The following is a 12361-nucleotide window of genomic DNA, read 5'->3' as shown; positions in this document are numbered from 1 at the left end:
GCCTGCAGTAATGTGACTAAGTTCCCTTTTAAAAAAACAGGACAAGAAATACCCCTACAGGTAAGATTAGGTAGGAATCACCTTCCAATTTTCCTCCTACTGCAGCTACTGGCTTTTAAGGTAGCATGTGTTACTGTTGAAATAGTAATTGTGGTAGCTGTGTTCCTCACCTCAGGCTGAAGTAGTGGCTGACTGGAAGTACTCCTAAGGCTAAGAAAACACTGCTCCAGAGCAGCTCATTGCTTGGAGCAGAAGATGGTACTGAACTAGGCTTGTTTTTATCTGGGATATTTCAGATAATTATGCTGTTGTCTAGAGGTGTTTTTGCTGAAGCACCTTACATAGCGTTTGACTCTGCAGGTAAACAGAGAAATGCTTAATTCATGAATCCTAAAGGTATTTGTCAAGACAATTACTCTGGGCACTTCTAAAACACATGTATTTAGACATTAAGGCAACAAAGTAACTGTGAACAGCTGGGTTCCCCTACAATGAGGTTTAGATAAATGTCTTTCCTGAAGTGTTGAATTAGTGACCGCAGGAGCCTCTGACAAGTGCCTGCTTTGTAAAATTCCTTCTGCTTTATTAGAAAAGTTACAGTAGAAGTGTTTTTAAAAAAGTTGCTATAAAAAATCTATTTACAAGTTCTCCAGAACTGCAGAGTGTCTCCCTCTGAGTCTGCTAGGGATGAGCAATCTCCACAAGCAGAGGTTTCCAAACTGTAAACAGGTTTTGAGTGTTAGCTCCGAAGCTGGCCTCTATCTCCCACTTCCCAGTGTTTAAGCTGCTGAAGAGGCAGGAGGAAAGATGGCCAGTCAGCACTCTGGAGTCTGTCCCACACCTTATTTCCCTTATGGTGAAAAGCCCTACTTTTTTTTTTTTTCAGGCCTCTGAAATACAACAGGTTTGTGGCCGGGTTGGCTCAGGGGAGTAGAAAGGCACTTAAGCCCACATCAGCAGTAGCTACTCCTTCCTGCCCTGTGCCACAGAAGTGTTCCAGGCTTATGTCTAGAGGGGATTTTTCCTAACGTCTATCATTGCTGGGTGGTAAGGCACGGGGGTGGCATTCAGGCTGGCTCTGCGCAGCTCCCTGCGGGACTTGGAGGCAGAAGTGAGGTTCCGTGGCAGGTGCACCTCATGGGACTGCCCCCCTCTGAGCAAGTGCTCTGTGTCCCTCTGCCGAAGGTCCATGGGGTTGTCGTTGGGCAGGGAAGAACGCCGCCATGTCGATGGCAAAGGGGCATGGACCAGATCTCTGCTGTCATCCCTGACCCGATGGCTTTCTTCAGCAACAGCTTGGGGCAAGTGCTGTTCCCCAAGGCTGGATTCTTCACAGATGCCAAGTGCAGGAGGAGGTCTCTCCCCAGCCCCGTGAATGTTTCTCTCCATCCCTGCTGGGAAAGATGCTGCAGTGAGCTGAACATCAGGATCACTTTAGTTTTCTCATCAGAATCAATACCTGTAAAGCACTTGCTCAGTGCCAGCACTGAACCACTCCAGCACTGCTCCTGGGTGCTGGCAGCTTGCCTCTAATTCGCTAGGAATGGCAAAGCCCAAGACTGGGGCCTCCCTTACCTTTGGTTTGTCCTGGATGGAGGTTCATGTTACTCAGCCTCTGGTTTAGCTCCTGGTTTGCCCACATATATCGGCTCAGCTCCTTTTCCAGCACCTGAATCCTCCCCTCATACTGCATCTTGCTGCTGGCCAGCTCCTCATCCATGTGCTCTACAAGGAGAAACAGTGCTATTTCAAGCCACAGAGCCCTACAAAAGCTGAAGAAGAGCTAGCATGGGCCCAAGAACATGCTAGGCAGCAGCTGATGAAAGCAGTGCTGCAGCTGCTTGTTGCTGTTACCGCGGCTCTGCTGGAGCAGTAATTGCATGTTCTGCTCATGCTCCTTCTGCTGCAGGGTGAGCTGGCGGTCCATCTCCAGGCGCTGGCGCTCCACGGCCACCTCCAGCCAGTACACCAGCTGCTGCTGCTCTTCCAGCTGCATCTCCAGCTCTGAAAAGGCGATATGCTGCCTGTGCTGATCCTCACGCAGTGTCACCACCTGTCCAGGGCCCAAGAACAAAGATCTCTCAACCCCTTCAGAGCCTGGGGAGCCTTCCTGCCCCACCCAGCCTGACCAAGTTAGGTCTTTTTGGTACCATGTGTGAAGAAGGGTAGTATTTCTAGGCTGTCACAGCTACCTCAAGGAAGCAAACAATACATGGCTGCACTGCTGTGGCAGAGCCACCACAGGGATCAGTGCATCCTGGTACCAGCACCTAAGCCCTATTCCAGGTGTTGGGACAGGTGGGCTAGCTTTGCAGGGCAGAAGCACAGTGGGAGGGAGACAGAAGGCCCAAGACTGAGGAAAACGGTTTGGTCAGATGCAACAGCTCCCTCCAGCGCCAAATGCAGTCTGATTCCCACCTTGTCGAAGTACTTGCAAAGCAGAGCTCGGGTCTCAGAGGAGGAGAGGTAGCTCAGCTTGGCCATGAGGTTCATCTCACACTGCGACAGCAGGCTGGCTGAGGCCCGCAGGACTCGCTGCCTGCACGTGATGGACTCATTCTTGTACTCAATGGCAGCATCCAGAGCCTCAATAGCCTCATCCAGCTGGAACAAGATCCGTTCTTCCTGCCAAGGCAGAACTGCAATTACCATCTGAGGTTGGGGTTAGTGTGCAGGATAGGGAACAGCATCCATGTGGGACCAAAGTGTTCACGCCCTCCCTACCCCACTCTCACCTAGCATCCCACCTCCTTTTTCAACGTGTAGCCCCAACATTACCAGCAGAAAGCTGGGATATGCACAGTTGAGGGACCTGTGGGAGCATCTGCTAATGGCCCCATGACCAAATCTTTACCCTACTTCTCCTATTTTGCACTCTTGCAAGCAGAGCAGCCCTGCCAAAGAATGGGTACCTCTGGGGACAGCAGGGTGCCCTGGCGCAGCTTGTTGTCTAGCTCCAACCTCTGTTTGAGCAGCTGGTCCTTCTCCTGGCGCAGGCTGTTGATCTCCTGGCGGATCTGTTGCTGGTCGTGGGCACTGCCATGGCGCAGCAGTCCGTTCTTCTCTGTCAGCTCCTTTTCCAAGTGCTCCAGGCGGCTGGACATGCGTACTATGTCATCTGTCAGGGCCTGCAGCAGAAGATGCTTGAGAGAACCTGCTCTAAAGGAAAGCCAGGCCTCCCAACCCCTTTCCTCCCCCTTCACAGGTCAAGTCATAACCCTCCACTGCCACACACAGAGAGGCCTTGGCTTATCAAACCACTAGCTCAGAGGCACAGCACAAGCAGGTTCTCTGGTGGTAGAGGCAGATGGATTTCCTACCTACTTCCCAATGACACTACCTCATCCTGGCCTGCAGCTCTCTGCCAGACCCAGAATGGCACCTAGTCATCCCCTCACAGGCCCTTTCCTCTCCCACCTCTCTGCTGGGAGTCAAGCAAGGGGCAGAGGTGTCACACTCTCCTCCCACCTGGCTGGAACGCAGGCGTTTGCTCTCCAGGCCATTCTTCTCCTGCAGCAAGGCCTCCTTTTTGGCCACAATAGCTTCCCGTTTCCTCAGCTCATCCTCCAGCTCATCCAGGGCCCGGCGCTGCTCAAGGACTTTATCCATTTCCATGTCCAGCCACTTTTTCTGTTCCTCAATTTTCTGATGGAGGAGAGGAAAAGGGCATGTGCATGTGAGCGGACAGCACTAGCAATCTGAGAACTACTAGACTAGGGAGCAAGGGGGCTGAGCTCAGACCTAGAATCTTGGTTCCATCTCTGCCAACCTATATGGCCCAGTCTCCATTGGTTTTATCCTCCCAGCTCCTCCAAGAGGCAGAGCTGAGCTGGATCCCCAGCTGTCAAGGAGGCCTAGGGAGCCATATCTCCCACAATCCCTGTACCAACAGACAAGATTGCACAGGTTCTCTACTAATGCTTAGACTTAAGAAGGATCCTGGCCACGGAGGTAAGGGATGATCTCTAAGTACTTTGCTGCCGGACACAAATGACATTAGGCACTGTCCTCCTTAAGGACAGGACAGGCTAGGGACTGAGCATGCCACAGCACATCTCAAGCTAAGGCACCCACTTCCAGGTGTCCCTTGTCAGCCTGTAGCATGGCACAGCAGTCCCCTTTGAAGGGGAAGGGCAAGCCAGGCCTGCTGTGCCTGTACCTGCTGCTGCTCCAGGCTGATCACAGAGCCGTTGCTGCCGCTTCGCCGCTTCCTCTGGAAAGCTGCGATTTCCTCGGTTTTGATGCGCAGAATCTTCTGGTGCTGCTCATGCTTCAGTTCCAGTTCCTGCATGGAGAGGAGCAACTGTCAGCCTTTGAGAGACTGGAAGCTGTTTGCTCCAGAGCCAGGGACTGCGGGCTGGTGGACAGGTTATGCTCCCAAGCTAGCTCTTTAAATACTCTTAAAAACTGTAGTACCCACCATACTCTCCCCAGCCTGATGCTCTCTTGGACAGTTGGAGGCACCATCAGAACTACCCTTGCCTGCCCAGTGGCTTGCAGAGCCCACCCGTCATCTTCATCTCAAATACAGTTCTATCAAAACTGCTCCTGCCAGCTCCTACCTTGACTCGGTGCTGCCGTTTATTCATCTCCGTCTCCAGCCGCCGTTTCTGCTCGCTCTCTTCTCGCAGCCGTTTCTGCAGCTGGCCCTGCTGCCGCCGCATCAGCTGAATGTTCCTCTCCAGCTCCTGCACTCGCTTCTCACTCTGGGTTGAAAGCGACACCAGCCTCTCCGTTGCCTGCTTCTTCTTGCTTAGAACCTGCCAGGTGAGAGCTACCCTTAGGCTCGGCAGCTTGCCCACACCCTTTGTGGAGAGAGCCCCAACCCACCAGGCCCTGGTGGGCAAAGCCAGACGGCCTCTGTTCACACTGACCTGTGCCTTGCTCTGGGCAGCTGCCAGGCGTGTGCGATACTCTTCCAGTTTGCGCTTCTCCCCAGGGTCCCATGGCTCTTTGCCCTCCAACTCCTGGAGGTGCTTCTGGCTGTCGCTCAGCTCTGCCCGCACCTGCTCTGCCTCCTGCTCCAGCTCGCTGATCTTCTGGCAGTACTGCTTGTTCAGAGTCTGGGCGTCCTTGCCTGCAACATACACGTCTCCACGCTGACACCCAGGCCGTTCTCTGGCCGCCAGGGTCCCATGGAAGGGCTGCATCTGCCCCTGGCTGCGGCATCGCTGCCCTGGGATCTGGCTGGCACAGCTGCCATATGGGTGTGAGCTGGTGCAGCCTGCGTGCACAGGCGAGGAACTGCTTCCCTTCCTGACTGACTGAATGGGTGAACTTCTTCCCTGAAGAAGTTCCTCATTAGTGCCCCAGACACAGCACCAGACCTTTACTTCCTTGGCCTTGCAGGTCTGCTCTGTCTCATCAAACTTTTTTGGCAGGTGGCTATAGAGACTGGGTGCAGAGACTTCTAGCCCTCCCTCTCTCAGCTCCCCAGTGCTCTCCTTGCCCTCAGCTACTCTGGGGAAGGCATTTGGGGAGAAACTACTATGAAAGGTCCCAGTCAGCCAGAGGACAGAGAAACAGCACTTCGCTGCCTACAGGAGAACAACTGAACACAGACAACATGGAGACAAAGGTGAGTGTGGGAATGGAGACCAAGGATCCCAACCAGGAGGAGATTCACAGGGAACAGGTGCATATTCCCCAACTGCCTCGCCAGCAGCTCTGCACCTGTCTTAATGAGCTCCGTGATCAGCTCCTCCTTCATACGGATGTTGATTGCCAGCTCTCGTATCTTCTGCTGTGCTTGCACCAGCCTCCACTCAGAGTCCTTCCCTGGAAGGCGTTCCCGCAGACTGACCAACTGCTCCCGCCTCCTGCAGGCCTCTGCAACACAGATCCCCAGGTAAGGATGCTCCCCTCTTAGCAGCCATGTGACAGAAGGACAATCAGAACTCAGATCTGTAACTAAAACTGGCACAGCATCGCCCAGTCACCTCCAGCTTCCACCAAAACATGCAGCTCTTGCGAGATCCCAGCAGGCTAACTTTCTCCACAAGCAAAGCAGCTGGACTCTCATCTGCTCCATTTTGTCCTCTGGTTCAGCCAGGTCCTCCTATCAAAAGTACTTAGCAAAACACTACCAGCCCTAGGAAGCCTGCCCAACAACCTACAGTTTCTACTTGCCTTTGGGCAACTCTGACTGCTCCTCCTGAATCAGCTGGTTATTGCCTCCACTCGGCTCCTCGCCCAACTTGATGCAGATCTCCTTCTTGCTCCAGCTTTGGATCCCATTTCTAGAAAGAGCAGCAAATTAATCATTTGGGTCTGAGCACTACTAGAGCTGTTTCCAGTAAGGACTCTCATGATCCACAGAGTAAGACAGGGCTTCAGAGGGAGATGGAAACAGCAGGAATGAAGTTCAGGAATGAAGCTAACTAGCTCCTTGGTAAGCAGTCAGCTGTCTCAACAGAATTACTGACCCCAGAGATGGCATTTGCTTCAACATCCTACATGAGGGCTGAGATGCAGAGGTGGGAGACCGAGCTCAGCTCTGCAGCACAGCCATCTCCAAACAGTGCTGGGCCAGGGCCTTATGACTGCAGTGGCAACGCACAGTGCTGCAACAGCCTCAACTCACCGACGCCGATACAGGGACCGTTTCTGTTCCCACTCTTCCTCCTCTTCTGAGGACAGCTGTGCCAGGTTCTCTGAGGCCTGGCTGAACTCCCTCCTCAGCACCACATCTTTGATCTCTGGGTTGCCAGTCAGATGCTGCACGGGGCTCGGACGACAGACTGCTAGGTCCTCTTCCTGGCAGGAGGGATTGCTGTCAAGCTGCTGGGGTAGAGAATCAGACAGAGATGAAACATGCTGCATGAGAGCCCATGTTAGAAGCTGACTCTCAGCTGGGCATTGCAACCAAGAGCAACAAAGCAGAGTTCAGTGTATTTTCAGGGGAACTGCAGTGTTCCCACACCTAGCTGGAAGTCCTCCTGTCTTCTGCTGCTCAGAAGCTGAGCAAAAGTCTGGAACTAGCTGGTAGGATTAAAGTAAAGGCCTCAGTTTCAAAGCTGGCTGCTTTTGCCAGAGATGTGAATCTTTCCTGATGTGAACTGAGCATAGTCCTCTGGACTACACTTTTGACAAGGTTAATGTGCAGGGGTGGGAAAAGCCAGCTCCTAAGGTGAAGGGACTCAGAGTGAAAAGGCAGCACCTGCTAAATGGAGGCATTCACAGCAAAGATTTGCACTCTCACCTTCCTACAAAGGCCTCTTCCACTCTGCTCAGCAAGAAGGAGACCGGAGGGAACCATGCTGAGGCCATGGGACTGTGCAGCATCCAGAGGGGCCGTGTGAGGTCTCTGGGTGACAGTCACCAAATGGAGGTTTTCCAGCAGTTCTGGCACACACAGACTTGGCATTGCCATCTCCAAGCGCACATGCAGCTCTGAGATCTTATCCTGCTGTTCCTGCAGTTTGTCACTCTAGGAGGCAACAAGAAAAATGGGATCACAAACATGTCAATCCCAAATCTGCTGCACAGGAGCCCAGAGGCCAGGCTGTACTCACCCCTGTTGTCTGAGGCAAAAGGGGAAGAGTGGGGCAGGTCTCTTCTAAGAAAGTAGAGCCCAGAAATACCTGTCGTTTATACTGCTCCATGGCATCCTCCAGGGCAGCCAGGAAATCACGGTTCTCCTCCTCCAGGCGCTCCACTTGCTTCTGCAGTTTGGCCACATGCTCATCTTTGACGGACTCACACCCCTTCTCAGTGTTCACCTGCCCCCAAAATACAAGAAATTAGTATCTGCCTTTGTCCTTCCCTCCCTGCCCTGGTCTCTACAGAGGCACGGCAGCTCTGCAGACACAGCTCTGCAAAGATTTTGCTTCTGAAATAAACATCAGAGTGAAAGCTGAATCCATCCTGTCTCTGCTTTCCAGGAGGATCGTGTCTTTCTGCCTCCCTATGGCCTCTGGACCAGGTTGCCCTGAGCCAGGTTTTCCTCCACTCCCTCTCCTGACCCTTCCACAGTGCCAGGCAGTGGCTGTTGCTCTCTGCTCCAAGGCTGCTGTACTCAGTGGCAGGTCAGGTGAACACCACCTCCTCCCCTCCTCAGAGCTACTGCAGCCTCTTCATTTTCCCCAAATGGCTATAGGGGCTCATGCCAGACCACTGGAGTGCTTCATGGAAAAAATCTTCTGTCTTTTCCTATACTAATATAGGGCCTCCTTTGCTGTCCTCACTGGGCACCTCCGTAACTCTGCTCTCCCTCTCAGGCAACAAACAGACTTTGGCGGTTGTGCTGTGCTTTATCAGGAGGCTATGCCCACACCCAAGCACAGAGCTAACACCCCAATCGTTACCTGGGCTTTTGCCAGCTTTGAGCCTTGTCCCTCAAGGCTCTGGTCCTCCGCAGAGGTGCTCTCGATGCCGCTATCCAGCCCAGCTGAGGTGAGCTCGCTCCTCTCACTTTCCACGGCACACAGCCACTCCTTAACCCGCAGGATCTGTTCCATGGTGAGGTTGCTGTCCTCCTGCAGCTCCATCAGCAGCCGATATGCAGCATCCGTGCACGTCCGGTAGTGAGCACACTCTGCCAGCAGGCGAGCCGTGGGGTCTTGCGAGCCCTGTTTGGTGGTGTCCGAGCGGTTGATGATGCGGGTCTCTGAGCGGTGCCGTTGCTCCAGTGCCTTCTGCAAGTTCTTTATCTGCAGATGAAGCTCTTCGACATGCTCCGTTTCCTTGCGGCAGTTCACCACGGCCTTGTTCTGGATGTTCTGAGCTCGGCTGGCATAATTCAGTGTGTTGAGGCTCTCATCAAAGTCAGAGGAGGAAGGGCTGACACAGGCTATCATGACAGTCTGGGCATTCCCCCCCAGGGAATCTTTTAGGATCCTAAGCAGAAGCACAGACACAGACAATTAAAAGGGTTGAAATGCAGAATAATGCAGGAAACAGAGGGGTATCACCTACCTATCCATTTACAAGGTTAAACGCAATGAAAATGATATTGTCTCTCTCTAATCAGTTCAGCACCAGTGAAGTGATCCGAATGATTAAGCAGAGGAATAACATTTGCACCATGGCACATTTCCTTCTGGGAAATTCCCGAGGCTCTGGGCTACCTGATTCTGCGATCACTGCTAGGTGCATGCCACAAGGCAGCCTACTGTAGATTGCAAAGGACATCTGTTTAAGCTAAAAACTAACTGCAGGCCAGCTCATTATAAGCAAACCATCCAAGAAGTCTACTGGAAGCACTTTCTAGTCACTGCTAAGCAGGAATGGGCAGAATAACCCACACTGACACGCAATCTCAGCTTCAGTAGCATGAATCATCCAAGCCTTGTCTTCTGCAGCACTGGAACAAGCTAGTCTTCATTTTTATCCTGGCCTCATTGTTTCTCCAGCTTCTCTACAGAAAAACCCACATATAGGGTGGACTTTTAAGATGCTGTGAGGCACAGGGGGTCAACTGACCTCTTGCAATCAAGCAGACAGTCCGAGAGCCCCGGTGTGAGAGCACAAGGGACAACTCACCCACCAGACTTCTCTCAGGTAGATTAGGGGACTGCCAAGCTGAGCATGGGAGAAGACTTTCAGCAGGCCAGAAAGGCAGAGAGAAGCCTCATGTCCCTCCTGTTGGGCCATGCACCCACGAGAGGTGTGCAGAGCGTTGGGGTCCCGGTCCCATCCTGTACCTGGTAATTTTGGAGTCCCTGTAAGGAATATGGCTGCACTTCCTCCGAGGGTCTCCCAAGGCACTGATCACGTTGCCCAAGGCCAGCAGACCACTGTTGATCTGGATGCTCTCTTTCAGCCTCTCCCCCGTGTTTCCAGTCTTCACAATTCGCTCTGAGCCCGCAAGGTCCACAAAGTGAAACTTGGAGACCAGCACTTGGCCCGAGGCAGGGACTGAGGCGCGATCATGGAGGGTGAGGCGAGTAAGGCGGCCAGCCCCACGCCGCTGCTCCATGGTCACCGTGAAGATGGTGTGCGAGCGGCTTGACTGTGCGTTGATGTGGGTAGCTCCCGTGTGCTTGGCTGTGTTACCCATCTCCAGCAGGCTCAAGACCTCGTCCAGCCCTTCCACTTCTGACTCTTTCACACCGCAGAGCACTGCAATGGCAAACGCAGCTGTCACTGCAAGGGATGGGCTGCCCAAGGAAATCCGCACAAAGGAGCAGCAGAGCCTGCGGTCTGGAACAGCCCCAGAGCGCACTGAAGCAGCTCGCTCCTGCGAACCTTCTCGCACCATAAACCACAGTTCTCAGCAGCACACAAAGGCTGAGGCTCGGAGTCTGAGGGGGTCCCTTGCAGCCCCTCTCGTGCAGCCTGGTGCCACTGCTCTATTCATATTGTGCCGTGCAAATACAGGCTCTTCAGACAGAGCAGGGCTATGCATAGCAAGCTGCTGCAGGAGAGATGTGGAGGAGAAGACCTGGCTCCACCTTACAGGGAAACATATGCCAAAATGGCCTTGCAAATGGGAAGAAAAGGGAGTCCAAGAGCAGACACACATACCAATGTTCCCCTTGTCATCCTCCCGGATCTGGATGTCTTTGCTGGCTGTATCCACCTGCAGCAAGTCCCGAAACTCCTCCTTATACACTTCCAGGTAGGACACTCTGAYCGTGTAGTCAATCAGGTCATTCTCRTCGATGAGCCTGAAGGTCTCAGCCATGGCTCGTGGGATGATGCCCTGCTCATCTTCATTGATGGAGGCTGGCAAAGAGATACGTGTACACAGTCACTGGATGCACTGAGGGCCAGTGCCAKATGGGGACCAAGTCATGATGCAGGAGCCAGGCTGCAGGACACACTTCATGTAGACAGGAGCAGCCTCACAGCTTCCCCACAGCTCAGCACTAGAAGCCCGGATTAAACTTCCCTGTGAATGTTTTTAAGCCACAGGGCCTTGGGGCAAATCCTATCCCACTGCTCCCTTCCACAGCAGTGGTGCATTCAAGCAACACTGCATATCTACAGTGCTCCTTGAGAAGAAAAAGGTGTATTAAGGTATCAGCAGGTAACAAACACCATGCCTGAAGCTAGAACATGCTTTCCTTTGAAGCCAGCACTACTCCACAAACTTTCCTAGCACAGACAATTTTTTTGTGCTTGTGGACTGTCTTTATCTGGCCACAGCACTCTGGAACTTGAGTTTAAAATTGTTTTATTTTTTTCATTAACAACCATGTAAAAGGACAATCCCCAAATCTGGTGCAATGATAACCCTAACTGGGAAACTAAAAATAGAGATAAATTTGAAAGTATGGAAACAATTCAGGATTTTCAAATTATGCAGTTAACTAAGGCTGACCAAAACATTTACAGTACGTGCTCAGTAAGATATCTACACAGTCAATAATAACATTAAAATGGCACTTATAGGAGAAAGCATTTCCTCTTTCCTCCCTTCCTTCATGTAACCAAGTGGGATTAAACCCCCAAGCCTCTTTCTCCTGTTAAAGAATTTTAAAAATCRAAGCTGAAAGAAAGAAGCCAGTCAAAGGCAGCGGTGCTCTAGGGAAATCATCGCCACTGTTTCCAGACCAAACTCAGTCTTCTCGCTTGTCTTTCAGTGGTAAAGAACAAGACTCATATGCTGTGCCTCTCAAGCAAGGTGTTCTCCCTGGGGGGCAAGAACATGCGAGACAGGATCCCCAACGGACACCAACACAGGGGGCCTACAGTGCTTGTGGCTTTGCTGTTCAGGTGTTGAGGGGTGTCTCACCACCGCTTTGCCCAAGGTGTGGTTACAGCCACATGACTGGTGGGGCTGGTGGCGCTGGTGAGGTTGGTGACATTGGCGGGGGGTGAGGTGCTAGGTGGATGGAAGGGGACGGTGAGGTTGGCAGGGATTGGGGAGTGGTAGGGGATGGCGACATTGGCAGGGATGGTGGTGTTGGTGGGGATGGCAGCACTGGTGAGGATGGTGACACTGGCAGGGTTGGTGATGGTGGCAGGGATGGGATGGCAGGGATTGGGGGGATGGTCAGGGATGGTGGCATTGGCGAAGATGGCGGCATGTGTGGGGATGGGGACAGCAGGGGTCGGAAGATGGTAGGGGGTGACAGAGTTGGCAGAGATGGTGAYGGCAGGGATTGGGGGATGGCAGCACTGGCAGGGAGGGAGATGGCAGGGGCTGGGGGACAACAGGGGATGGTGGCATTAGTGGGGACGAGGACAGCAGGAGTTGGGGGACACCAGGGGACGGTGGCGTTGGCAGGGGTGGAGATGGCAGAGCTTGGGAGATGCCAGGGGATGGTGGCGTTGGTGGGGACGATGGCGGGGGCCGGTGGCATTGGCGGGGTGGAGACGGCAGGGGCCAGGGGATGGCAGCGTTGGCGGGGACGAGGACAGCGGGGGCTGGGGGACACCAGGGGACAGCAGCGTTGGCAGGGACGAGGACGGC

The 12361-nt window shown here is 53.2% G+C and overlaps 1 protein-coding gene across 3 annotated transcripts; it reads right to left on the bottom strand.

Annotated features, from left to right (window-relative positions):
• KIF7 (kinesin family member 7) lies at positions 1-12249 on the bottom strand. 3 transcript variants are annotated; one of them, XM_026060628.1, is made up of 17 exons: positions 10468-12249; positions 9645-10062; positions 8307-8838; positions 7584-7721; positions 7202-7429; positions 6584-6783; positions 6130-6239; positions 5674-5829; positions 4875-5077; positions 4563-4760; positions 4160-4285; positions 3469-3645; positions 2913-3128; positions 2419-2625; positions 1855-2053; positions 1576-1725; positions 1-1394 (listed from the first exon to the last, which is right to left on the bottom strand). In XM_026060628.1, the coding sequence occupies exons 1-17, from the start codon at positions 10625-10627 to the stop codon at positions 1009-1011; spliced, it is 3804 nt and encodes a 1267-aa protein (XP_025916413.1). In that variant the 5' UTR covers positions 10628-12249; the 3' UTR covers positions 1-1008. The 3 variants fall into 3 exon arrangements, with proteins under 3 accessions (XP_025916413.1, XP_025916415.1, XP_025916414.1); XM_026060630.1 differs by having other exon boundaries at positions 6584-6780; XM_026060629.1 differs by having other exon boundaries at positions 2-1391; positions 10468-12248.
• Between the last annotated feature and the right edge of the window lie 112 nt (positions 12250-12361).

This window comes from Apteryx rowi, unplaced genomic scaffold, assembly GCF_003343035.1.
Source record: "Apteryx rowi isolate R43461 unplaced genomic scaffold, aptRow1 scaffold_17, whole genome shotgun sequence".
NCBI lineage: Eukaryota > Metazoa > Chordata > Aves > Apterygiformes > Apterygidae > Apteryx > Apteryx rowi.
Note: the sequence above shows the minus strand (reverse complement) of the source record. Positions and strands in the feature narration are given on the sequence as shown.